General features: G+C 43.3%; 1 protein-coding gene across 1 annotated transcript in view; it reads right to left on the bottom strand.

The window, feature by feature from the left end:
• The window catches only part of SEC16B (SEC16 homolog B, endoplasmic reticulum export factor), a 120,190-nt gene that overhangs the window by 34,756 nt on the left and 58,718 nt on the right, over positions 1-26,716 (bottom strand). The window contains exon 21 of the mRNA XM_066624532.1: positions 25,200-25,310. Within this exon, the coding sequence (XP_066480629.1) occupies positions 25,200-25,310 (111 nt within the window). The remainder of the gene's footprint in view (positions 1-25,199; positions 25,311-26,716) is intronic.

Below are 26,716 nucleotides of genomic sequence, written 5' to 3' on the forward strand. Positions count from 1 at the left end.
CTGTATGAGATCAGCTAATGGTGGCACTATTGATTATTGGATTTTTCCTGTGTGTGTGCCATACATTTATGGATTATGGAGCCATCTTCTGATCTTATGTAAATTTTGAATTTTATTCGCATATTGTTTTGATGTATATGTATATGCCAAAAAAGGTAGATTTGTAAGAGTAAACATGACCATGTTGCTCAATCCATCCGTCTTTTATTGGATAGGAACCATTCTGGTGTGGTTAGATTCCTATCAGGCTGCCCTTTCCTAAGCCACGTTCACCTACCCACAACTAAATGCATGATATGGCTCGGTTTCACTGTCCATAGGGCTCCATTAATTTTTTTGTTTCCTGTTTTGTGGCCATAACTTTTGATGGAAAGCGGATATTTCTGCATTGCAGAAACCTGGAAGAGTTCTACAGCAGGAGAGCTCAAGTGCTGCCCTTAAAACTTTTTTTGAAGAACCTGATCTGAGTAGAAGCATCAGGTTGAGCAGAAGACTGAGAATTTGCCTGGGGTATAATTAATGTTTAGGCCATTATCTTTCCCAAGGCTTGCCTGAGAGATTGTATGGAATTCATGTTACACTAAAGCAAATTTAAATTTAAATATAAATTGTAGGCAAATTTCTGGAGTAAGTCTTACTAGGGAATAGACTATTCCCTAGTAATACCCATCTATTCCCGATGGAAATACCCATCAAGGGACATGGGTATTGTGTGTGTGTGTGTGTCATGTTGAGCTCCTGACACCAAAATTTGCAACTATACCACTGAACTTCTGTGGCATGTTTTATTTTCAAAGTGCTCTTCTTCGATGTTAGGGACATCATTATGTGATCAGATTTTGTTTTATGAAATAACTGGAGGCAAAAAAACCAAATTTGTTCTAGATATATTTTGTCCGTGTTTCCCTGAAAATAAGACACTTATATTTTTTTTGGCTCAAAAAAACACACTAGTTCTTACTTTCGGGATAGGTCATTTTTTATTTTTTTAAAATGTACAACAATCCACAGTGACTCATGTATAAAAATATACCTTACAAAAATATCCCCTCAGTACCAAGGAAGGTGTCTACTCAGAAGTATGTGCCTTTATAATTAGTGGCACTTACTCCCTGGAAAGTGTGGAGAGCCTCAAAGCCACCAGTTGCCTCACTTTGCTGCTTCACGCCTCAGCTCCTCCTCAGCTGCTCCTCAGCCCATGGCAGGCACAGGCAGCACAGCAGGAGCTTTCTAGGTGGCCTGCAGGAGTGCATTGTTTCTGGTCATGTAGTCCACCTGCACCTTCCCTCCCACCCACCCCTCCTTGGCCCTTATTTTTGGGGTAGGTCACAGGGCCTTATTTTTGGGGTAGGTCTTGTTTTTGGGGAAACACGGTAGCTCTGTGTCTGGATCTCCAGGTTACAGCATTGGAAAGAAAAAGAACTGAAACAAAGGTTCAAAATTTTAAGCATTCATTGAAATGAATTTCCAAATATTCAAAATGATTTCCAATTTTTCCATTTAAGTTTCAAATTTTGCATACTAGGGAGTAAGTCCTACTGCCATTCAAATTACTATTATTTACTTTTGAGTAAATATGGATACAATTGCATTGTTGAATTGTTGGGTTTTATATTGTTTTGATTTTGATTTATCCAATTTCAAAACATGAGCTCTCAGCTGGCAAATACTGTCAAAATGCCATTCCTTGTCAACTATCAAATCTCATCAAATATGAAATGCTGAAAATATGAAATGCTGAAATCAAATATCAGGTATCAAATGTACAGGTATCAAATGTGGGTATCTGATGAATATTCAAGTAGAAAACATTTGACATCAACGCTAGCAGTAGATTTAGGAGCAAATTCATTTCAGTTCTAGATAAGAATCCTTTTCATTTTTTCTCAGATCTATCATGATTGAGGCTAACAACACAGCCCTTTTAATTACTGTTCAGAAGTTGCAGTTGGTACAATACTCAGCAGCCAGCTCCTTAACAGGAACTGTTAAACTCAAATTCAAACTTGTTAGGGCCAAGATGGTGTTAGGTCCAAGATGGCCTTGGTATTTTCACAGGTACTGAGAACTAAGTTCTAAACTGATGGTGATTAGCTGAGTGCCAAGGAGTGACTGAGCATGCGAACAGGTTTCTGACTGCCCTTCTTTAGAAGGGTTTTATTTGCCTTGAGCCTGCAGATTAGGGCAAGAGAAACATTTACATAATGCATAAATGAAACACAGTAGTCAAAGGAGCCTGAGGGACGGAGCTTCCTCCTAGATTAGATTCCTCCTAGATTTGCTGCTCCTGGCTGTGGTTTCACACCAAGTATTTCAGAAATCAGCATCAAAGACAAAAACATGGCCTAGAGAAGCTGTCTCCCTGAAGAAGAAGCAAATTACCAATTTGCTATTCATTGCTACAGGGAACATGCATAATATAATGCATGAATGAAGATGAATTATTTATTTATTCAGGCATAATTAGACTAGTTTAAAAAAACATATTGATCATATAAAAGAAGAACGTTCCAAATTGCATTCAATATGGACTGCTACTGAAAATGGCATTCTTGATTTCTGCCATGTATTATTGATATATCATTATATTGTATGTTGTCTCCAACTCTGATAGCTGCTGTCAGCTATGACAGAAAGAAAATGTATTTTTTTAAAATAACAAATAGCAGTTGCAATGTTCAGAGAGTTCAAAGGATTTCCAGGTACCTTGATTGCACCCAGGCACCAATAAGAACCTTGTTAGCGTCTGCAAAGCTGCTGTATCTTTTGCCATCAGATCATGTCCTGGGGCTGTTTCGTATTGCTGTGTGGTCTTTCTGTGCTCTTGAACTATGTGAGATCTAAGTTGCTTAGAGCTCATCATAACTCATGATAAGAATTCATCATAACCATCATAAGGAGCTTAGCTGTCAAATATGTTTGCAGTACCACAACTGCGTTCTGGAATGTCTGAAGTGAGAAGAAATGGGAAACTGTATCTGATCATGTCCTGAGTCATTCCTCCGAGGAGTAGAGTTTTCCTGCACAGGACCAGAGTTTCCAAACCGTTCAAAGAATTCAAAGATTGAATGTCTTGCTTTTTCAAAATTAAAAACACTAAATTAAAAACTTCAGAACAAACATTAAATGTGGCTTGGACCCAGCAGCGAGCTTTTTAGCTGATCGTTAGCTTTGTTGCTTGGGGGGTTTTTTTCTCTCTTCTATTTTCAGTGTTTTTAGAAAGAGTTACGCATGCAACTAGCTATGGAAAACTCTGAGTAAACAAATGTTGGTAAAAGGATGTTTCCTAGGGCTCACATTTTACCAAAAGGGCTGTTTTGTTTAGGGGAATTATTACACTGCCCTTGTTGGAACCTTAGGATCGTAGGCTGGATAACAAGACTGCGTAATGCAGAGAAATTCCCTTTTGCTTAAAGAAGAGACTGAAAGATAACTTTTAATTAAAGATGATAGTTTTATTACAAAAGCACAAAGGTACAAAAGCACATAATGCACATGGAGAAATGATGTGTTTGTTTCTTAACCTAATACTTGAATCCAATGCTTCATGGTGGTTGCATATGAAGAGTATTTGCTGCATCTGAGGAAATTAGAAAAAGGAAAGGTTGTAGGTGTTTTAGGGATCCCTGGTCTGCCAACCCCAGCTGCTAACTCATGTGTGATGCCATGGTAATCCAGGGGTCATCCACTTGGCACTCCACCTCCTGGAGCCCGGGTCTTGCCTGCGAGCCAAGTGCAGGGAGCTGTAGCTCACTGTGGCCAGCTGCAGCTCCTGGGGCAATGTGTGGCTAGGCATCAGGGTGCCTGTCAAGGGAGGTGCTCCAGAGCATGCTCCCACATGGCCTGACACCTGCCTGCGACCAGCTGTCTAGGGCAGGCGGGTCCCCTCACAAGACACCCCAGTGGGCTCTGTAACGGGCGGGTTGTGCCCTCCTGAGAATCAGCAGCAGCTGTGAGGAGGCCGGCAGGGAGATGAGCTGCCTCCGAGTTGGAAGGCAGCAGCCCACTCATGGAGACAGGGGCTAGGTGCACACTCCCCAGCATGTCTGCTCAGAAGCAAGTCCCCTTGTGCTCCATGGGGCTCACTCCCCAGAAAGTGTGCCTGGACTGGAGCCCGAGCCAATCGGGCAGAGCCCTTCCAAACGCCATCCCCCGCTTTACACGACTAAACACTGGCTGGCACAGTGCAGGAGAGGCCTCCGCAGAAGTTGCACTGGTTCTGAGTTCAAGTTGGGCTGAATGGAGTCAGTACTGTACCCACATGCAGAGGAGGAAGAAGGCTGGGTGCTGGTGCCCTAAGAGTCCTCTGAGACTGCCCAGCTCCCAGCCCTCCTCCAACCTCCCCCCTCCACAGGGAAGGAGACTGGGTGAAACAAACCCTGATCTTGCTGCTTACATTGCACAATCGGCATTATCTGGATCCAGATAAAGATCTAGATCCTAGTCAGTCTACCTGCTGTTACTGGCATGCAGCAGGTAGGGCATCTAGGAGATGCTCAGGTAGGTAGGGCATCTAGGCAGGTAGGGATGCTCAGGTGATTGCAAGCTATCTAATCGAATCAAATCTTTACTGAACCTAGGATTCTTAAGGTCAAGCTCAAGATGTCTGTATGTGTTCTGGCATGGCCAGTTCTCACCCTCTTGGGAACAGAGAGGTGGATATTTATACCGATATTGATCAAGCTGTTGCTGGAGAAAGTACAGTTAAATTTTCAGATCAGTTAAATTTTTCATTTGTTGGGGAATTATTTTGCACTTCCATTTTCCTTTAATCACTTGCTTTTATTTTTGCTAAAATCTGCACATGTGTACTGCCAACATCGAAGCCATTTTCAAAGCCTGCTTGTTTTATTCTTTCCCTTTTGTATTCTCCAGTCCCCTACCTTTCTAATTTTAATAAACTACTTACACGTGCTGTCATTTGCTCAGATCCAGTCAGATCTTTGTCCCAGTCCTCCTTAACTTGTAGCTAGTCGTCAGATTTAGGGGAACCTGCCTCAGGGCTCTTCCAATCGCCACAAATTCCTAAATGGCTTAGGGTCAGTATACCTGAAGGATTGCTTCCCTCATATGAAATTGTCTTGGATAACCAGCTGGTGTGACCTTCTTGTAGGTTTCATCACCACTCAAGGCTCAAATGACAATAGTTGAGAAGGCCATTTCTGTGGTGACACCCAGTATGTGGAACTTCCTGTTATGAGGTTAGCACTTCTAGAAGTTAGCACCAGTGTTTGGCTAAGGGCACGATATGTTATGCTGGCACAAGTCCCAGGAATCCTCCAATGGAAAATTGGCTGGGATTGGGTCATTAGTTAGGATTGGGCTATAAGGCTGCAATCCTATACGCATTTACCAGGCTTACTAGCCTGGGGCAAGGATTTGGGATCTGGCTCCACCTCATCCCACCCACAGCCTGCTTCTCCACCAGCAGAGGTGGCCTGTCACACTGCCAAAGACATGCAGTTTTCAGGCTGCTGCACATGGTCATGCAGCAGCTGCTAGTGGAGGGACTACCACAATGGCTATTGTTACACTGGTGTACCTTGTAGTATGCTGGTATTAACCAATGATAGGGTTGTGCCTTTAATCTTTTAGTAATATAAACTGGTCACTAGCCCATGGACAACCAGGAGATGTCTCTGTTACTACTACTTACTACTACTTTCCAGGAATTCTCACTGAATAGAATTAGAGATGACTGAAACAGGGAGGCGGCCACAAGCAAGAGAATAAAGTTAATCATGATCATAATGTTAATCATGATCATCTATCAAAACCTGAGTGAAAAGTTGGTTTTCTATGTGAGAGAATGAACCAGAAAAATCTGAGGTTAAGCACTACAAATGACACAATAAGTCAGGTATTATGTTTGTTATTGTTAACATCATTGGATCCAAGGACTAATGTCTCATCAACCATACTAGAACATAGAGGATCTCAACAAGATCATCTACTGAGCCCTGATGGAGGATCTTTTATGCCCTCAAACAGCAGAGCTTTGAAATGTTCTCATTTTTCAAATTTTGAATAATTTTTATTCTTTTTTGAATTTAAATTCACCTTATTTGAATTGAAATTAAGATAAAGAGACAATATGACTCCCAAAGCTTACAAAACTGGGAGATACAGAAGGAGATGACAGCTGGGAGCTCTTAACCAACTGCCATCTTGGTCAATATCTAAGCCATGGCAGGGTTTCCAATCTGTGCTGTCCTGCTTCCAAACAAAGTTGCATAGGCACTCCTAGGATGACAGCATGACATTCCTAGGATCTTATGTAAAAACATTGCCTGCACACTTTCGATTGTACAATCCAGGGCTGATTACAAAACTGGAATTCCATATAAGAGCTGGGAGATAGTTTTTGCATTAAAGACCAGCAGTGGACGCAATGGACGCAAGACCATTTCCTGGTCAAATGGAAGCGCATGATCGCCTTAGGTCGTATCCTTGGCTAAATTTACTGCCATTTTGTGATGCATAGCCCAAGAATGCTTATGGTGGAACTAAATCCAAATCCAATTATTTGAACTCTCTTACGCCTTCAAAAGACCACAGGTCTGGTCACGCAGCTGTTTGCTGCTGCTGCTGCTCTCTAGCCCAAGAAGCTGGTTGCTTGTTCCCCTCGGGTTCCCCAGGCCTCCCTCAGGTTGTCAGGATCCTGGCGGGAGACTCCCCAGGATGCGCTTTGCATGCCCAATTTCTGGGGTCTTCCTTCCTCTTCGGGGCCAGCTCTCCCCCAAGGATCATCCCGACTTCATTGCCATTACTTCAAGGCCAGGTAAAGGTCTATGGCAAATACCAGGGTTGCTTCCCCTCGCTATCCTCCCAAAGCCAAAGCCCAGGAAGGAGCAACCTCTTCCCATGGCTGCTGAGCTCCATATGAGCCCAGCTCCACCAGCTCCACCCCTTCCGGCATTGTGACCCTGGAGGCCTTACTCCCACCCCTTACATGGGGGCTGGATCCTGGATTATTTAGCCCCCCCCCATTCTTAAAGAGACCCTTGCTACTGAGGAAACCCATGGTACTTGGGCTGTGCCCAGGCGACATGGCCCCATTAGGTATTTCACACTGTGAAAATAGTAAGCATTGACACCCAGACACAGATTTGCACCCAGACTCAAGTTTGCATGCATGGTGACCAAGTGCTGTGTCCTCCAGTGCTTTGCCAAGTCTTCCACACACATTGCTTGAGTATACACAAGTCAGCAAAAAAAATGCAGCAAAGGCTACACAGGATATATTTATCCACAGATATTTTATCTGCAGATTTGTCTCAACGTAAATGGGGTGGGGGGAACTGAAAGTTGAACACACCTTTGCCTCCTTTGCCCTGTGCTGGCGTCTTGCTCCCTTTGGGACAGCCCAAAACACTGCAAAAAGGCAGGGAAATAGCCCTGGAAGAGGTTCCCCTTGCAGAACAGTAAGACTCCTGGAGCCCCTGAGCCAGCCAAGGCGGGACGGGGGGGGGTGGCCAGAACATGTGCAGGGGGTGCAGGGGGAAGCGCCAGAACAAGGTGGAATGCACGCTCTTTCTCTCTCACTCACACACACACTACTGTCTGTGCAGTAGACAGAGGGAATTGCTTTAAAAAATTTGGAGTGTTTACCAATTCCCCCCCTTCAGACTGAGATGCTACAGGCTCTCCGTGCTTACAGCCTATGTAAACAAAACAGCCCAGCAAGCCAAAGCATGAGATTTAGGCTACAATCCGGTCCAGAGTTTCCCCATTGACTATAATGGAGCTTACTTCTGAGTAGAAATGCATAAGACTGGACTCTTAAAAGCTCAGCATGCCACCTGTGAAAGAAGCGGGACAGCTGGCAACAGGGAGGGCTGAGTGAAAGGGAAGGAGGAGGAGGTGAAAGAGCGGAGGGGAGGGGATTGATAACAGCTGCCTTAGTTTCCTTCCTGCCCCAAGTGTCAGGCTGCAACGCATTTGCGTAACTCTATGGAATTTAGCACAACTTGTATCCTCTTAATACGTTGGCGCTGGGTCATGAACTCATGCGCTCCACCTGTACTTGTTCCAAAGGAGAAAAGCTCCAAGCTAGAACTTAGAGTTGAAGAAGGTCATAGGATATGCTCCAGGCACAAAAGGTTATAGAGCCATGGACATGCACACTGGAAAGGTGACCACTAGGCATGGTCTATATTTTAACGTTCACTGATGGTCTGTCACAGACAGATGGGGAACTCATGTATGTACCAGTTTGCCATAACAGCTTACCAGGGCCCTCTGAGTCTGAGACCAGTGCAGCAGCAGAAGGGGAAACCAAAGGGGAAGAGGAATCATCGGAGCCAGAAATTGTGACAACAGAATTGTGACAGCCAGAAATTGTGACAATTGTTGTGACAACAGCAGACCAGGTTCCAGCAGAACCCAGACATTCATCCTGAGGCATGCCACTGTCACAATTTGGACTGACATACCTTGCAAGGTCACTTGTGTTATGAATCAGAATCCTGGGAAGAAGTGGAAGCAATGTCTGCAGATGAATCAAGTAAGTGGAAAAGAGCTGCACAAGAAGAGATAGATGCACTACACAAAAACAAAACATGAAAATTAACCAAGTTACCACCAAGTAAACAGGCGATAGAATGCAAATGGGTCTTTAAGGCCAAAACAAATGCACAAGGGCAAATAGGGCAAAGCAAGACTAGTATTTCTTGGGAATGCAAAGAGGAAGATGGAAGTTTTCTTCTCAACCAGAAAACAAAGATTTTGGACTTGTTGGAGTCACTAGGACTCAAAGATGCACACCCAACAGCTACACCAATGGAGACCAACTTTCTTAAACAAAAAGATGAGTGTGAATACACAGTACAGATAAGCAGTAGGCTGGTTGCTTTACTTGGAGGAAGCAGCATGTGTACACACTTGTGAGGTAGAGCATCTCTTGTGCTATCTCTGAACTTCTTATGCAGTGTGATTGGAGATCTGAGCCCTTTGCCATTCCTGGGGCTTCTGCAAATGGTCAACACTAGCCTCCTCGGCCAGAGTCCACTAGTTGCAATGCTGCAAGCGTTAAGAGATTAATAACTGGTTTATCTTTGCTAGAACTGTTAACTGTCCATGTAGATACATTTCCGTATACTAAGACCTAATTTTCTACCATTTGCCTTGATTCACTGTTCCATCTTTCCCATTTTCTTGATTTAATGTCCAATTATTTCTTGTTAAGTTGCCAGCAAAAAATAATATTTCATAAACATGTGAAGAGTGCCTTCATGTATGTATGTATACAAATACAAAGATAACATTATACATATGAGCATATATTATTTAAAAAAACAGAAAACTGCCAAAAATTGCCAACTATGCAAAAGATGGGATGAGACTGTACAGATTTGTGAATGTCCCAAAATTGCCAATACCAACTATAAACCAAGTCATGATGATGTCGCGTGACTTATACACTGGGCCTTATGCCAAAAATATGGCTTCGACACATCCGAAAAAGCTTGGCAACATCAGGTGGAGAAAGGTTGAGAGCCAGGATGTAAACCGCTCTGAGCTCTTTGGAGGAAGGGTGGCATAAAAATGTGAATAAATAAAAAAAATAAAAAGTCCTGGAAAATAAGAAGATCAAAATCTTATGGGACTTTAGAATCCAAACGGATCGACGCGTTGAGACCAACACTTTAATTAACCATAATTCCCGACTTGTCTTTCATCAACATGGTGACCACAGGGTGGAATATGAAAAATAGACGTACCATGAACTGTGTCTAGAAACCACCTGATTGTGGATGGAACACACTAAAGTGCTGCCAATAAGCCTCTGGTTGGGGCCCTGACCTTTGCGGGTGTCATGAATATGTACCGTTCAGGCCTCGTAGCATGTAAAGCCTGAACAAAGAAGTGGCTTGCAGTTCCTAGCTGCAAGGAATTTACAACTCAATGGAAGGTGATAATGTAGGTAGCACCATGAGTCAGGAGGGGAAGAGCTAAGAAGACTAGCATCCAGCCCTCACTTCGGGAAGATTCTGGCCCCAAGGGTTTCTGATTGGACAGTTCCAATGAGTACAGAGTTACCTGAGTCCTGTTAGCATGAGAAGTATAAGAACAAAGCCCAAAGGGGGTGTTGGGTCTTTGTCTGTTTGGTGGAAAAATGTTGTGGGTGCAACATCCTGCAAAGGGAGAGCCTGCTCCACCAGGGCCATGGTGGAGCAGGCTCTTACATAAGCTGGCTGAAAGATCTACAAAGGGAAGCTGTCCCAGGTGAGAGGGAATTTTAGAGATAGCCAGTTAGCTTTATTATTTTAATGCTGATATGTTTCCTTAAAGTTTTATGCCTCTAGCATTTGCTGCCTTTTGTAACTTTATTTAACCCTTTGTAAAAATAAAGTAAAAATCCTTTTACTAAGTTGTTTCATTGTCTATTGGGGACAAAGGTTCAGAATCCCGCCTCAAGACATAATTTGAGGACTGAGGCTTTAAGTAAAGAAAGTGCTCAGTGCCTGCAAGGGCTAGACTCAAGCCTAGAGGGTCTCAGTCTCCCTGGACTGAGACACTGGCACATACAGGGTGGTGGCAGTACTACTGAACAGGGGTCCTTGAGGGCTCTAGGGTTTGAGAACCATGAACTCTGAGCGCCCCAAAACCCTGGGAGTGTATGACAGCGGGCAGTACCAGTGATCCTGTGATTTTTATTTGTGTGTTCTTCTTTCGCTTCCAGTTATCACTGTGATTATTCTTAACTGATTATTCTTAATAAAAATGAGTATTGCTTAGGTCTCTGTTTTTGGTATGGTTCAAAGACTATTTATCAAATGCCTATGCCTAATAAAGATTTGTTGAATTGAGTTGAGAATACAAATCAAAATTGAAAAAAGAAGCAGGACCAGAAGAGGAACGAACAGCATAAAATGTTGTTGCCTGGCCAGTGAAAGATACTAGAATTGGAATGAAGCAAATTCCAGAATCAGAATGAAGGAAGGTGCCGCTATAGAAAAGGCCCCATGCTCAATTGCCAACTTCCTAACCTCAGAAGGCTGATCCTCTGAAGATCCTCTTAAGGAACAGGCAAGTTCATATAGGAGAAAAGAACCTCATGACGGGAAAAGAGCTGGGAGTATACATAGAAGGACCCAATCACATAGGATTTCTACATACCACAAGATGAAGCAAATTTTCCTGCAGTATGAGCCTCTAATGATGGTCTTCAGGTGACGGCTGAATGGTCTGCTAACTTGGATAAGCAACCTGACATTCTGGATCCAACCACAAAACGCACATACTTCCTATGCTGGGTTGAACCCACATATTTCCTATGTTCACTTCTAAGCATGCCCTCACGCTTGCTCCAGTTCATTGTTCCAGAGGTCTATTCTACTACTGCCAAAATATTGATTGGGGAATTTGAAAATTTGAAATGATTTAGCAGTCCCTGGATGGGAAACATAATGTACTGTGCTGGCTGCATTATGAGCCATCCATCACCTGTCAGCAAGCAGCAAAAAAGTGACAGAATCAATACAAATGTGTCTGAAGATGGTTTTAACTCACTTTCCCATCCCTTTGGGCACAGATCAGAAAAGGCAAAGGGAACTGTGCTGCTGAAAACAAAGACAAGCTAAGCAAAAGAACTTTTTTTCATTTTTACATTCTGCTTGTATTGTACCCAGAACATAAACTAGCTCTGTTGAGGCCAAGGGAGGCCAAGGAAGAGGATTTCTTCACAATTCCAAAGAGGGTGGAGAGTCCTGATTATATCTGATTATTATCAGAGAAGCCAGGAGCTGCCATACTTGAGACTAACTTCCTACATGCAGGACAACTGTAGAACAGTTCCACTTCTCAAAGCACCAAACCTGTGACAGTACTAGGTTTTCAAAGAGGGTTACCAATATGGATGAGATAAAATGCTCTAGCTTTCCAGACTGAGAGTCTGCTATTTTTCCCATCCATTCTGCCATGGATTGTTTTGCCTCCCCCCTCCCCCCACATTCTGCATTGAAATTTGCTTGGGTGCAGAAAGGGGGGGGTGTACAGAACATTTTTTCCTTTCACCCTCTAGCAGTGCTTGCTCTTAGCAAGTCAGAAGAGGATCAGAGCCCCCCAGTGACGTGACAGCCTGGAGAGGGCAGCAGACAGAGGGGTTGTGGAGCTCGCCTTTTCACTGCCCTCCAAGGGCTCCGCACGACTGTTTCAGTTCACTTCATGGCAAGGCAGACCCAAATCCATCTATTTGGCAAGGCAGCAGTATCAAATCCATCTATTGACAGGCATGACAAATCCATCTATTGACAGGTCCAGCAAACAATGAGCCATAGATGTGATTCAAATACCTGTAGAAAGTCCAGGTCAAAACAGACAGATCTGCAGATAGCAGATGTGAGGGAAGAACTGTAGGAAGTGCAGGCTGAGGAACAGTGCTGGGCTGTTGCAAGAAAGAGAGAGAAAGGCAAGGGGCAGATCTTTGGCTCTAAAGTGGCTGCCACTTGCCTCCCAAGGCAGTTGGTTGCACTAATAGTTGAACAAAGCAATTGGCTTACCTTCCCCTACAATAAATACGGCAGTGCCAAATTCTTGATAAGTACAAATTGGGAGCAACCATGGATATAAATTTTTCTTTTTCATGCACGCCTTAGTAGAGCTTCCAGAAACCATACCAAGAGAGACATGTCCTCCCCTTCTTGTGTAAGCCCCATTGAAATGAATGGGAGTTTCACACAAGCATTACTGTGTTGTGCAGCTCCTGTTCATTGTGATGGGCCTTGTGGAGGCAAAGTTCCCAGGGAACTGTGTTCTTTTGCTTTTTGTAAGTGTTTTGCTCTTTGTAAGTGTTTTGCTCTTTTGTAAGTATTGGGAAAAGTGCCATCTCAGTACCTGCAGCCTGCACAGTACCTGTACTTGCAGTTATCTATGAATGATAAATATTGATAAGAAATTGAAGCAAAGTTAACAACTAGGTCACCCAGTTCCACCCTAGGGACCAATTCAGAATTTTTCTCTTCCTTCAAGTATATTCTCCTATGTTGTGACCAGCCTAATTTTTAAATGTCTCTAAGGATGCAAGTAACCTCTGCAAGTGGCCGGAAGTTTAGGGTTAGTGGCTAGAACTGCTGAGTCTTCTATAGTAGAGGGGATTCTGGCATGTGTTTTGCAAGGATGAGGAATGGTTTATCTACACAACATTTTCTCCTACTAAACCCTTACAGATATAGAACGGCTTGTCCTTGTCATTGATAAGAGAACCTTGACACTTGGTCATCAGAGATCAGGCGTGCTCAGTTATCCCATTCTCTCCTCTCTTTTTTTTCAGAAGGTATGGTTCCAGGCAGGCATTCAAAAGAGGTCATTTATTAGTGGAAAATAGAGGCCCAGTGTCAGAGTGAGATGGTGAGTCCCTCAGCTTTTCAGTTGGCCCTCCTTATTGGCAGGTTTGGCGGCCATGCACCACTCAAAATGAGTGCCAAACCAATCTGGCTGGCCTCAAGGACTTCCCAGGCACAACCAGAAGGGTCTTCAGACTCTAGGTGTGAGGAAACCACATGCAGGCAGATTTTTGCAGCAAAAACCAGTTTTCTGGAGGTCTCCGGGGGCCTTCTGAAGTGCAGGGAGGTTTGGTGTGGCCTTCCCAGCAGCAGGAAGTGTTTGGCACTTCCTGTTTTCTGTATGCGGTCACATATAGCTTCCCCATACCTCAGAACACCTTCCAGATGTGAGCTGAAGACACATCTGGTCGCATCTAGTTATTCCTGGCGCTGAGTGACCTGCTATAAATACATGTTCACAATAATCTGCTGGATGATTGGAAAGATATTCGGCCCAAGTTTTAGTATAATTACCCTGAGTAATTATATTCAGGGGAGAGAAGGGGTGGAATTCTCTTGTACTTTTCCTTACAAGATTAGACCCAAAGATCAAGCATGGTGGAATACATTTGGCTTGGTAGGTCATAAGTTGGGCTATTTTAGGTGATACTCTCTCCTCCCCCAAAGAGAAAAGAGATTTTCCCAAACCCCTGCAACAAGCACAGGCTTCACATGGTGAGTTGACACTGACTTGAAATGACTCAGGCTCTAACATGGCTCCATGTCAGGTAAAGGGGACAGCCATTGACCAGTGGTTCTTACTGCTATGTTACCCAATTAGTTTTGTGTTTTATTCTTTGCAATGGAGTTTATTTATGGAGTTATTACAGATACAAGTAAAGAAAATAGGTTAGACTTAGGGCTGGGACTACACAGGTTACACATTGGCCATCGATTACAACATACATTAGTAAAAAAAATATTGATAATGTTTAAAAGCAAAATTATTCATCAATACAAAAATGATCATATTTGTTAATCTACTGATTACATATTTGTTAATCTACTTTCTATTTGCATATATGGGGGGTGTATCTGTGGATCTTAGACCAATGGATTCACCTCATTAGGTGAGGGGAGCTCCTTGTCTGAGAGTTGTCTGAGCTCAGCAGTGCACATCCTCAGCCTCGTCTGGGCTCAGACTGAACCAAACACATGACCTGGTTTCCCTGAGACTCCCAATGACATTAAAAACATCCATTTTGAAAAAAAACAACCCAGAAGTTATGTGTTTTTCACTATCAGGCTTGGTCTGAGCCCAGCAGAGGCTGCACATGGATGTGATCAGATGACCCTCTGGAGGTGGAGGGGAGCAGAAGTCCCCTCAGCACTGGTGGGTGGGGGGATGGCATTCATCCATAGCAGCAGTTTCACTTAACCATATAAGGACATGCCTGTATGCTGGATAGCACTATAAAAAGATTTGATCACTATGATTTGATCACTGATCACTACACTTACATCTTGGCCCAAGATGCCACAAAGGGCCACAAAGGGCCAAACTATCTAGGTCACCCCCCACATAGTTTCCAACTGTTCAAGACCACAATTATTTTAGTATATCTAGAAATGGCCTCTCTTTAGCATGACTGAAGAATAATTTAATGAGTTCATTAATTGAACTCACCCATTACAAAAGTACCTTCTCCTTTAGATGCTTCCCTTCTCCAAGTCAAGTTCACCTTTAACATTTTCTTTAGGGGGATCTGCTTCCTCTCTCACACACACACACAGTGGAGCCAAGCTGAGCAAAGAAGAATGGATGGTGACAGAGTACTGCCAACCAAGGTTTGCTCTCACACTCACTTCCTACTTTTTTTAGCTTGCCCTTCCCTGTGCAGATAGATCCTACATGGAGGTGTTCTTCCAAGCAAATCTTTTGAGATGTTATTTGCCTCCCTCATCCCAGGTTCACTTTCACAAAACCATACAATTTAAATACTCACCACAATAGACATGCTACAGACATGTTGTTACTAGTACATTAGTGTACTAACGGGCACACATGGGGGGGCAAGCACATGAGCAGGGACCTTGTGCAGTTGGCTCATGACACACCACAAAGGAGCCTGACTGAAACAATGGTGCAATACAGGGTTATATATTTTGGGGATACATATTCAAAATTCATATTCCTATTCAAGCAGGAGCGGAAGTCAAGCATGAAATATAGTAAAATTCAATTGATAGGTAGATTCTGGCACAAACAACTTCCTGAATGGTGGGAAATGTGAATGGGAAAATGAAATCAGGGAATGAGAAAAAGGGGACAGGAAAGAGGATGTGAGTGTCTGTATAAATTGAGATGAAACCTGTTATTGTACCTATTATTGATACCTGTGTTTACCTTTTATTGTAAAACTTGCTAATGTTATGGAGCAATTAGAGCTCCCTTAAAGTTAACCTGTTTTAGAATAAAATCCTGTTTTAGGATAAAATAAAAAGATTAAGTGCAAGGAAATGTATTTTAAAACAACCTGGGTGTTTATAAGCAGATCACATTATCCTTAGGGGTTTGGTGGATTAGGTTGGTGGCAGGGTTACATCCTGCCTGGTTTTGGGAATCCCCTCTAGGAATTCCCAGAATTTGACCATAAGAACTCTTACAGAAACATAATTGTTTCTTCTAAGACCAAAGATGTGGCCCAGGAAAACATTACTGAGGGTGAGAAGGTGATTTTGAGGAAAGAAGAGATTAAACAAAGTGTGCTGGGTGCAGGAGAGATAGAGTCTGTGTGGAAGTGGCTGAAGTTTTTGAGCCATTAGCATTCTCATCTAATTCTGCTAGGCACATAGGGACCCCTCAAGGAGACAGTATCCCAACTACTTGTTTGTCTCTTGAAAAGCAAGAAGATCTTTTTTCCAGGTAGGGATGGTCCACTGGAGTCTGTTTTGTGGCAAACCAAAGTAAAAACCTTTTCAAATTAATTGCTCCCTTACAGTTATGAAATGACAGATCTGGTGTTATTGCCAGAAGGATTGAGATCTACTGTACTAACCCAAGAGGCTGTTGGAGGATATGAGGGTGTATCTTCATGTCCAGAGGGTGGGAGTAAAGTGTTTCAAGATCATAAAGTTCAGGACATTGCTTCACCAGCTAAAGAGTTGACAAAATAAGGGACAGACTCTACAGTTCTCAACACAAAAGGGAAAGCAGTCTCTAACTCCTGTAGTTGATTTATATAAGCCAGTGTGGAATGTTTAAAAATCCCTGTGTTCTCCACAGTAATTGGTGAAGGGCGATGGGTATGTGAGATGCTAAATTCTAAGTACCATCAAGGGTAATTGATTACCATTCAAGTACCATTCAAGGGTACTTGAAGGGTATAGGGTGAAGCAGTACCCACTTAAAAGATCCTGTGTCTGAAAACCCATACCCTCTAAATTATTTACTCTAAATTTTTACTCTTTAAATATCTAATTATGAACTACACCTGAACAATCTCAGGTCTTTTGCCCAGCTTAAAACCTCTTAAAGGTAATGCACTCACCCCACCCCATGACACCCCCCTCCCAAGTTGGAAGAGATTCCAGATGAAAATGGAACTATTCAAACCCAAGGAATATAAAAACCATATAACAATAAAATATACTTTAGCATCCCGTAAAACACAGTGTCTGCACTATTCCTATACTAGGACTATCGAAGTATGAAGCAAATGCTACTATTTGAAACATATTAATTTTGTCTCCATTACTCATGAGAAGGATTGGAACTGCACAGCACCTGTCCAACTGCATTTTCAAAAGTGCAGAGCAAACGAGAGAGAAAATGGCATCGCATCTCCCCCAGTACTCTTGCCGGTGTCTTTTGGACATGGAGCTGGATTGCCACAAAAAAGGAAGAGGCAGGGAGCTGCATGAGGCAAGTTTGCCTGGGTTTGTTAACCTTGGGCAAAATAACACCTGATCTGCCAGAGGAGCCAGAGACACGTTGATCATTGTGGATGAGGTGGGTAGCGCCGCTGAAAAAGTCGTGGTATACGACCAGCCCTGGAGGCACTTGCTGTGGTGATCTGTTAAGGAGAAAAATGTTAGACTGACTGACTGTCAAACTCGTTTCATACAGAGGGCTGAAGTTAGCATTCAGAGCTCCAGCTGAGGGCTAGAAGTGATATTAAGCAAAGTGACATCATTAAGCAGCTAATGGCCAGAAATCAGACCCTGTTTTCATACAGGGTTTTCATACATTAACTGCAAATGACAGAAAGAGAAAGTATGCAAATCTTGATCATATTTCAAGATTTGGGAAAGCTCAATTTTCATGTAACACCTCAGCAGCTGAGAGCCTGAGGGCTGGATAAAAATCCAGGCCCCAGGCCTTATGTTCGACACCCCTGGTCTAAGCTCTGGACTCTCAACTCCTAGCCTTCAAAAATACTTGAAAATGTATACAAGTTTTTTTTTTAAATTTCAAACTTTGCATATATCCCTCCAATTTTTGTGGGTTTTATGGTCAAAGAAGTTAAGACAGAACTTAAGTTAACAGAACTTAAGAACAGAACAGAGTTTGACTCTCAGGACCCAATCCTATCCAATTTTCCAGTGCTGGTGCTGCTGTGCCTATAGCGTATACACTGCTTCCTGTGTTGGGGAGGCAGCCTTGGAGGTATGGGAGGTATGTTCCCTTATCTTCGGGCTGCATTGTGGCTGCCCCGGTGCTGGAAAGTTGGATAGGATTGGGCCCTCAGTCTGCAGTAGAAAAGCTTAAGATGCCAACCTTGGACAATGTTCTACCTCCCAAACTGATGTGACAAAGCACCTGACATCAGGCCATACATCACTCAGCATGAACTGTGCCCAAGGATCCTTGCAAAGTCCTCCTAGTCAGTGAAGCCAGCTAGAAAGATGGAGAAGGTTGTCATAGGCAGGGTTGACCTCATAAAGAGGTGAACTGAGGCAATTGCCTCAAGTGGTAAATTTCTGCCACCTGTCTCAGTCACATGAGAACACCCATCTGCTCACTGCCATTTCACTTGAGAATTTAAAAAGGAGGAGGGAAATGGAGCAAACGTAGAGGAGTGGAGAGGCACTGTAGTAAACTACTCTCCTTTCTTCTCCTGCACCTCTTCTTCAACTCTACCCTTATTCGCCTTTTTTAATTCACCTCACCAGAAGGAGGAGGACGAGATGGTCTTTGTAGCTGCTGGCTGGGCAGATGTGGTAAAAGTATTTGATACACCAAATACTTCAGCTCCCAAAGACTGGAGTCCATTCCTGATGCTAGATAAATGGAATAATTATGATAGCTAAATGAAACCAGCAAGTGAATACCAGCAAGTGAATCCAGTAAACTCTGAATACCAGATGCTTATGAGTGCTCACCTACTTTGCTATCTGAAACATACTGCTGGAGGATGTGGAACCATGGATCTCATTCACTGAGGTTCTTTATACAATCTTAATGCACGCACCTCACTCACATACCTGAGCAGGATTGAAAAGTGGGACTGCCCCTCTTCTTGGGGGTGGAGGCATGCTATCAGGACTACAAAGATGCTGAATGGAACTATCCTGAAACAAAAACCAGAAAAGCCAAGAAATGGGCTTATTTGAAATGGGCTTATCCCTGCAAAGCAACCCAGGGAAATGTTGAAACAGAAACAAAAAGCCAAGCAATTTGGGGCAGCTAACTGAGTGAAAGGCTCTCAAACCAATGGGCTCTCAAACTATTCTGTAAACATGGATGACTGAAGTCATCCCTTTACCATGACACAAAGGAAGAGCTTTCTGAAACAGTGGTCTTCTCTCACATTTGGTTTGCTTCTCCTCACCTGGTCTTGAGCACCTGGAAACTTGACTCCTTCCCAACTGCTAAAACCCACTGGATGTTTAGTTCCTGAGGAAACAAATAATTTTTTTAAAAGGGTGATCCATCAGTAATAGCATGGATATAAAATAACACAAGATTACTTGTGTGAGATGTGTGTTTTATGCTCTACCAACCTAAGTAGGCTCTTATTCTCTCTCCCTTGCCCCCCATTTTATCAAGGGGCACTAAAGACTGCAGTCACAGAATGAAACTGTCAAAAGAAAACCAGTCCCTTGCACACATTGGAAATGCCTTCTGCTCATGGATGATGAGGTGAGAATGTAAATCCAAGCCACGGACTCTAGAACAGTGGCGTAGATAGGTCATCTGACATCCCAACCCACAAATTTTTGTCACCCCCCCTATATGATATATTTTGATTGATTGATTTTGTTACATTTTTATATCAACCTTCCTCTAAGAAGCTCAGGGTGGTGTGCATGGTTCCTACCCCTTATAGGTAGAACACAAGAACCCTGTGAGGTAGGTGAGGCTGAGAGATAGTAATAGTCATGACATGACATGACAATAATAATAATGGCCAGAAGATATATGCAGTGAATATTTCCCCACAAGCAATGGATCAAATAGCATCCATTTGGAGCCAATAGCAATGGATCCAAATAGCATCTGCATCAAATAGCATATAACATGGTGGTATTATTCGAATCATTGTGGAAGCCATGATTTCCACAAGTTTGGTAACAATGTGTCACACCCCCCCAGATGTTTCAATTTTGAGTTAAGGCAGTGGTTCTCAAACTTTTAGCACTGGGACCAATTTTTTTTTTAGAATGAAAATCGATCTGGGACCCACCAAAAGTGATGTCATGGATGGAAGTGACATCATCAAGCAAATTAAAATAAATAATTATAATTAGCAAATAATTAAATAAGAGGAAGACCCAACCCTACTCCACCAAGTGAATTTTCTCTGCAGCCTGCCTGCAGTAACACACCCCCGCCACAAAAAAAAATCAGTAAGATTTTTGGCCCTACCTAGTGCCCAGTTCAATTTAAGTTCTTATATTTAAACCATATTACTATCATCAGGACCCATAAAGGGCGTAATCCTAGCCGGCACATAGGCCGGCATAAGTCACCCATTATAAGTCATGCCGTAAAAAATGTTTGTGCCTCCAGGAGAGGAAGCTGCAGCGCGTGTAGATGCATGTAGATGCCGACGCATGGAGGCCAGCAGAAGCCTCCGCGGTGGCTTCCTCACCTCCACTTGTGTCAGCGCACCTGCGCTGACACAAGCGGCAACGGAAGGCATGGGGGGCAGGAGGGGGCATTTCTGGGCGGGGGAGGGCACGTGAGGAGCCAGGGGCAGGGCTGGGACCTGTCAGTTATGCCAGATCCCAGCCCCTATCCCCGCAGAACGGCTTCAAGCCAGAGGTGGTGCAGGTCCAAGGAGACCCATTGAGCTTCCCCTTGCCTCTGACTGAGTCGCTGCAGCCAACAAACCTGCATTGGATGCAATGCAAGTCTTGCCTGCTGCAGCGCAGGTTTGGATTGCGCCCAAAGCTTTACAAGTATAAAAAGGAAAAAAAAAGATCACCTTACCAGTTCAAGCCTGTTCTGTTCTTTTTATTTGGGGGGGGGGGGCAGCCTTCTGGAGCATTTGTTGAGCTCCACTTTCATCAGATCAGGACCATTCTGGTGGCCTCACATTTCCCTTACCTGACCACAAGCCAAGGCATGTTTGCTTATTTGCAAGTAAATGTGACCATGTGGCTTAGTTTTGCTTTCCATAGGACATTTATAAGCTTGGAGAGGGGACATCTCGGGTGTTTTGGGGGGGCTATGTATATCAGATCAGGACCATTCTGGTGTTGATGGATTATTCTCAGCCTGCCCTTTCCTAGAGACTAAGGCAAGTTTGCCTATTTGCAAGTAAATGCACGATATGGCTCAGTTTCACTTTCATAGCGTTCCATGTATTTTTGGTTTCTTGTTTTTTGGCCACAACTTTGGATAGAATGGAGATATTTCGCTCTGGTTTTGTTTATTGCACTCTGCTGTAAATTCCACATTGAATGGTATAATTATTATTATTATTAACAGTATTTATATACTGCTTTTCAACTAAAAGTTCACAAAGCAGTTTACAGAGAAAAATCAAATAACTAAATGGCTCCCTGTCCCAAAAGGGCTCACAATCTAAAAAGATGCAAATGAATACCAGCAGACAGCCACTAGAGCAGACAGTGCTGGGGTGAGGTAGGCCAATTACTCTCCCCCTGCCCAAAAAAGGTGATATATATAAAAAACATGGTGATATTGTTCCTAAAAATTGCCATTTTAGCTATTTTGGTCACTTGTGGTGTCAACCCCTCCCCGAAGGCGAACCCTCTGCCTAGCGCGAACCTTCCGCCCCTTGCTAAGCCATTGCTCTAGATACAACTGTATAACTAATAACTAATAACTAACTAATAACTAACTAATAACTAACTGATAACTAATAACGAACTAATATATCTAACACAAAAGGATTTATTTACCTAGAGAGCTTTGTAAAAAGGAGTTACCATCTGTGTGAGATAGATGAGAAAGAGGAGGAGGAGGAAGTGTTCCATCCATGAGAGGAAGAGAAGATGACGGAGGTTCTTTTTCCTATGTAGAAGAAAGTACGGATCACTATTGCTGAAAACAGACCCAGCTGCCAGCTACTTTTAGAATTCTTTCTTGGCCTCCTAGCAGGCTGCAGAAACTTGAAGGCAGAGCCATACCTAGAACATCAGTCAACATGACACACAATATCAACTTAGGGCTGCAAGAAAGGTTAGCTATTCAGCAAGTGAAGCAACCCAGGGCTCAACATCACATTGGAAGTTAGTCAGGAATGGTCTCTATTTCAGGAGATGCAAAATGCATTCTAATACCTGACAATTCCAAAAGGATCAAACAAGCACCACACACTCCTCTAAAATGAGAAAGGGAAGCACACACATGGAGGAATGTCACTTTGTTTAATTTAGAGGCAAAAAGTGTGAGCTGTTGTCAGCCACGACAATTCGAGTTCAACCTCACTTCAGTTATGAAGTCCATAGATTTCCATGGGCTCTGTATCTCAGAACCATTCCATTGCAGGAAGCAAGTAATAGTACTCGCCTGCTTAATGAGCCACTGTAAGCGTTACTGAGATAAAGCATGTGATACGTTTATTTACTGCATTTTTATCCTTCTTTTCTCCCCCTGAGTGGACCCAAAGCACTGGAGTTTTGAACACTCCAACGTAAATATTAAGTATTGTTAATTATTTTCCTGACAACTGTAGAGAAGGTTGATTACAAGCCACGCATCTACAAGCTTACCACAGAAATGGGGGGGGGGTGGATGGACGATGACAGATGAGACTGGGAGTCAAGTTCAGAATATGAGGTGGTATCACCACTTGGGAGAGACAAGCTGGAAATATGGGGGCAATGTCTGATGATGGTTGAGTGCCAAAAGGCACAAGACACTGGAGGCATCATTAGTTCTGACAAGCCTAGTTTTTCTTTAGCAGCCCTATCAGGGCCCCCATGGATTGCGAACATGGCAGGGATAGGAGGCTTGAACAGTATCATTGCCACATTCCAATCAGATAGGCACCAATAGGAGTTTTTTACTGAGATAAGCAGCAACTGGAGTGGTTCCCCCACAGATCACACTTGAAAGAGAAAATATGATGAAAACCCCCGTAATCTAGGCCCAAGCCTGACCAAGTTGCTAGTTGCACCAGTTCTCTGCAGTTGTGAGAAAGTGGGCAATTAGAAAGGAATACGTTACCTGCCTTCAGTGGCCAGGAAGGATAGGTAACCAAGGAGGGAACCAATCAGAGGGCCGAGTTACCTTTGCAAGGGAAGGAACGCTTATCAGAAGATGATTACCACAACTGTGCATTTGAAGATGGAAGGGGGGAAGAACTAAGAGCATTATCAACTAACTTTCTTCCAGAAGTTTGTAGTCATCAAGCAACCTTGGTTGGTCAGTGCAGTAATTATTCAGTCAGTTTAGCATAAAGGGATAAAAGCAAACCCCAAGGGTTTGGGCAGAGAGTTTGGTCAGTTTTGGGAGAGTTTTGGGAGAGTTTTGGGATAAAAGTTTTGGGAGAGTTTTGGGATAAAAGCAAACCCCAAGGGTTTGGTCAGTGCAGTAATTATTCAGTCAGTTTAGCATAAAGGGATAAAAGCAAACCCCAAGGGTTTGGGCAGACTCTTGGGCAGATAGTCTGGGGTGCAGCCTGACCAGATGCTTGTATGCTGGTTCCTTTGTCTATGATTCCATGGGCTATTGGCCTCATAGGTAGCCAGCCTGTGTTTCAATGGTCTTCTGACCCAGGTGCGAGATAGTTAAATTTAGGAAGCTAGTTTTGTTATTTTATGCTGATGTATTTCATAGATGTCTGTACTCTTGTAACTGCTGCCTTAAAATTTTTAAGTCTGTGTAACCCTGTTCTCTTAATAAACTAAAATATCTTTTACAAATCCGTGTTATTGTTTCTTGGGAATAGGAGTCCAGAATCCTGCCTACCCACTTGGTGAAGCTACTAGGTAACATATAATGCAGTCTAGAGGGCTGGGTCCCAAAGTAGAAGGGAGCCCAGTGCCTACAAGAGCTAGAGCAAATCCTGGAGGGTACCAGTTTCCCTGGTGTGGGACACTAGCTGGTACAGGGTGGTACTAAGATTGGCTTGTAAAGCAGCAAAGAACAGCAGGAGGGGTGAGTTCCTGGACAGGACAACCCCCCCCCCCAGCTATCACACTCCTCAACATGCAGGTTTTCTAGGTGGAGGCAGTTGCTTTTTTCACATGGGTTCAAATGCTTTTTTCCACATTTTTATTTCTACTGCAGCCCAAAGTGATACAAATCAGGAAAAGTTTTACACTAGTTCTGCTGAATTGGTCCTTAAAACTTTCTTTCTCAGAAGAAGAAATGTCTAGGGCCTGCCAAATGTATATGGCCCAAAACTCTTAGAGCCCAAATCCAAAGCATGTCTATTCAGAAGAAAGTTCCATTAAAGTCAATGGGGCTTACTCCCAGGTAAGTATGGATAGGATTGCAGCCTTGGTGATTTCCATTCTGGCCTTTGAGAAATTTGAATACAAAATTGCAAGTTAACTGTCTGAACTCTGGATAGCCTCCTACCACAGGGAAACATGATAATGAATGGCACTGGCATGCTCATTAATGCACTGAAGTGCTTGATCCTGGATAGCTCTTTTCAGACTTACAATTTGGTAATAGATAAAATGAAGGAGGTGAAGAACAAGTAAAATGGAAGGGCAGAAGGGGGTGTGAACAGTAGCCTTTGATACAAGATATTTGTTTGACCACTAGAAACAAAAGCACTGAGACACACAGGAGAGGGAGGGAACTGGGGGGAACTGGGAGCTAGGACAGATGGGGTGGGGGGAACTGGGGTGAGTGGATTGAGCATGTGGCTGCTCTGGGGGGCAAGGAGAGATGGGGTGGGGTGAATGGACTGAGCGTGTGTCTGATCTGTAGGGCTAGGTGAGATGGAAGACCCCTGTCATAAGAGCGTGGAGGGCAGTCTGGTTTTGCTGGATCTGTAAGGAGGCTTCAGGTTAGTTAGTTTGCAAGGTGCCATGAACACTGATGGCCATATTCAAAATATATCAACACTAGCCAGAAGAAAGCACACCCTTCACACACACACATATTCAAAGAAGCATATTGAATTTTACAGGTAGCAATGGTAGCATGGGACAGAGAATTGGGAAAAGCTTCTGTGTTGGAATTTTTTTCTCTTGTCATTTGAAGTTTATGAATGGGTCCCTTTGGGGAGAAGGGCGGGATAAAAATAAAGTTTATTTATTATATATTATATGAATTCCTAGGTGAGAACCTGGAAGTAATGTCACTTCCTGCTTAAGGACATCACTGTCGGCTTTGGCGTCACAGTGATGTCACTTCCTGCTTGATGTCACTTCTGGGCATGACATCACTTCCAGGTTAATGACATCACTTCCGGAGGGTCCACCTGAGAACCACTGCTCTGAGGAATACAATTACTACAACAAACAGAAGGACCTACTTCAAAGGCCCTTCATTACCTGGAAATCTGGTGCAGTGTTGTCCAAGGGAACATCTGGTACCTTCCTGGAGGGTTTTACATCCTTATTTGATTTTGATTGGAACCACCTGAACCAGCCAAAACTAGAAGCCTAGAAGAATACAAAAACCTTTGGTTAGGTGGCTGTTTACCTTCTTTGGAAAAAGGAAAAATAATGAGCACAAAGACCACTGACAAAAAAAAAAGGCACAGAATCCAATGTGAATTTTGTTCGGGCAAATTAGAGAAAAGCCCACACTCTTCAGTACATGGAGAGGAGAGGGAGGGAAGCGATCAGGACACAAGCAGAATCTCAGTGGCTCAATGACTACATGTCATTATGTAAGTAAGTGACCAGCACAAAAATAAGATTGAAATTATAACATGGAATGTGCATGGCTGGTGTGGCCTTCATTGGGACACCACTTTAAGTGAATTCCTAAATAACAAGGACATAATAATGGTACAAGATGGAAAAAATGGTACATCTGGAAATTTACAGTTAGATGGATATCACGAATACTCTATGGAAGCAAGTAAGGGGTTGTCTGAAAGGTGGTTTGGGTGTGTTGATTGCCATCTCAATGTGCGTTGATGCATGTCCGCTTACATCATTTAAGCAACATGCAATGTCAGTCTTTGTTCAACTTCCCCAGTTTGAGTTAATCAATGCTTATTTACCCCCTCCCCCCCCCAGGGAAGTCAGAAACTTATGGGTGGCCTTTGAGGAGTTATGTAGGGACACTGCTCAGCCACCATCCTAGGGCCCATGTGGTGCTTGCTGGAGATCTTAATGCGAGGCTGGCTCGAGATGATGAGACTCTTCCTGTGCAACAAGGATTCTACCTGCCCTCTCCTGAAGAACCTGGTCCACTATACAAACACTGTTCCAAGGATCAAAAGTCAAACTATGTGGGTCTCCTTCTGAAACAACTTACATTAGGATTCAATTTGCATATCTTGAACGGGGCCTTTGGAAAAGACCAGCCAGCTATTTTGCAGGGCCTAAAATGAATCAAATTGATTATTTCATTATCTTTCTAACTTGTTCCCTGTTTTAGATGAGCTGAAGGTCAAACTTATAAAACCTGTTTGAAAGTGACCATTTCCCGGTGGCTTTGACCCTAAAATTCCCTAGCCATCAATTGAGAAGTGTGAACCTTTACAAATTTACGCCATCTGCGGAAGGAGGAATATATCACCGCCGAAGATGGAGCCCATGTATTGATCAGGAGATAAATGTATTGCTTGCTTCTGAGCCCCTGAAACACATCCAGGTGTCGTTAAGTAATAGTGATAGCACTACTAAGGTTGTGGACACGTATCATGAATGATATGAGTGCATGAGTTGAAGCAGGGGCTCTCTGGTAGGACATCTGACCTGCCTCATTGCTATCAGAGTGACCTTCCCCTCTCTAAACAGTGCATTCTATACAAGGAATGTATAACTGCCAAAAAGGCGTTACACAAACTTTCAAATCTGAGAGAGCACTGGGTGCTGCTCAGAAGCTTCTGTGG

This window comes from Tiliqua scincoides, chromosome 4 (assembly GCF_035046505.1).
Source record: "Tiliqua scincoides isolate rTilSci1 chromosome 4, rTilSci1.hap2, whole genome shotgun sequence".
Classification (NCBI taxonomy): Eukaryota; Metazoa; Chordata; class Lepidosauria; order Squamata; family Scincidae; genus Tiliqua; species Tiliqua scincoides.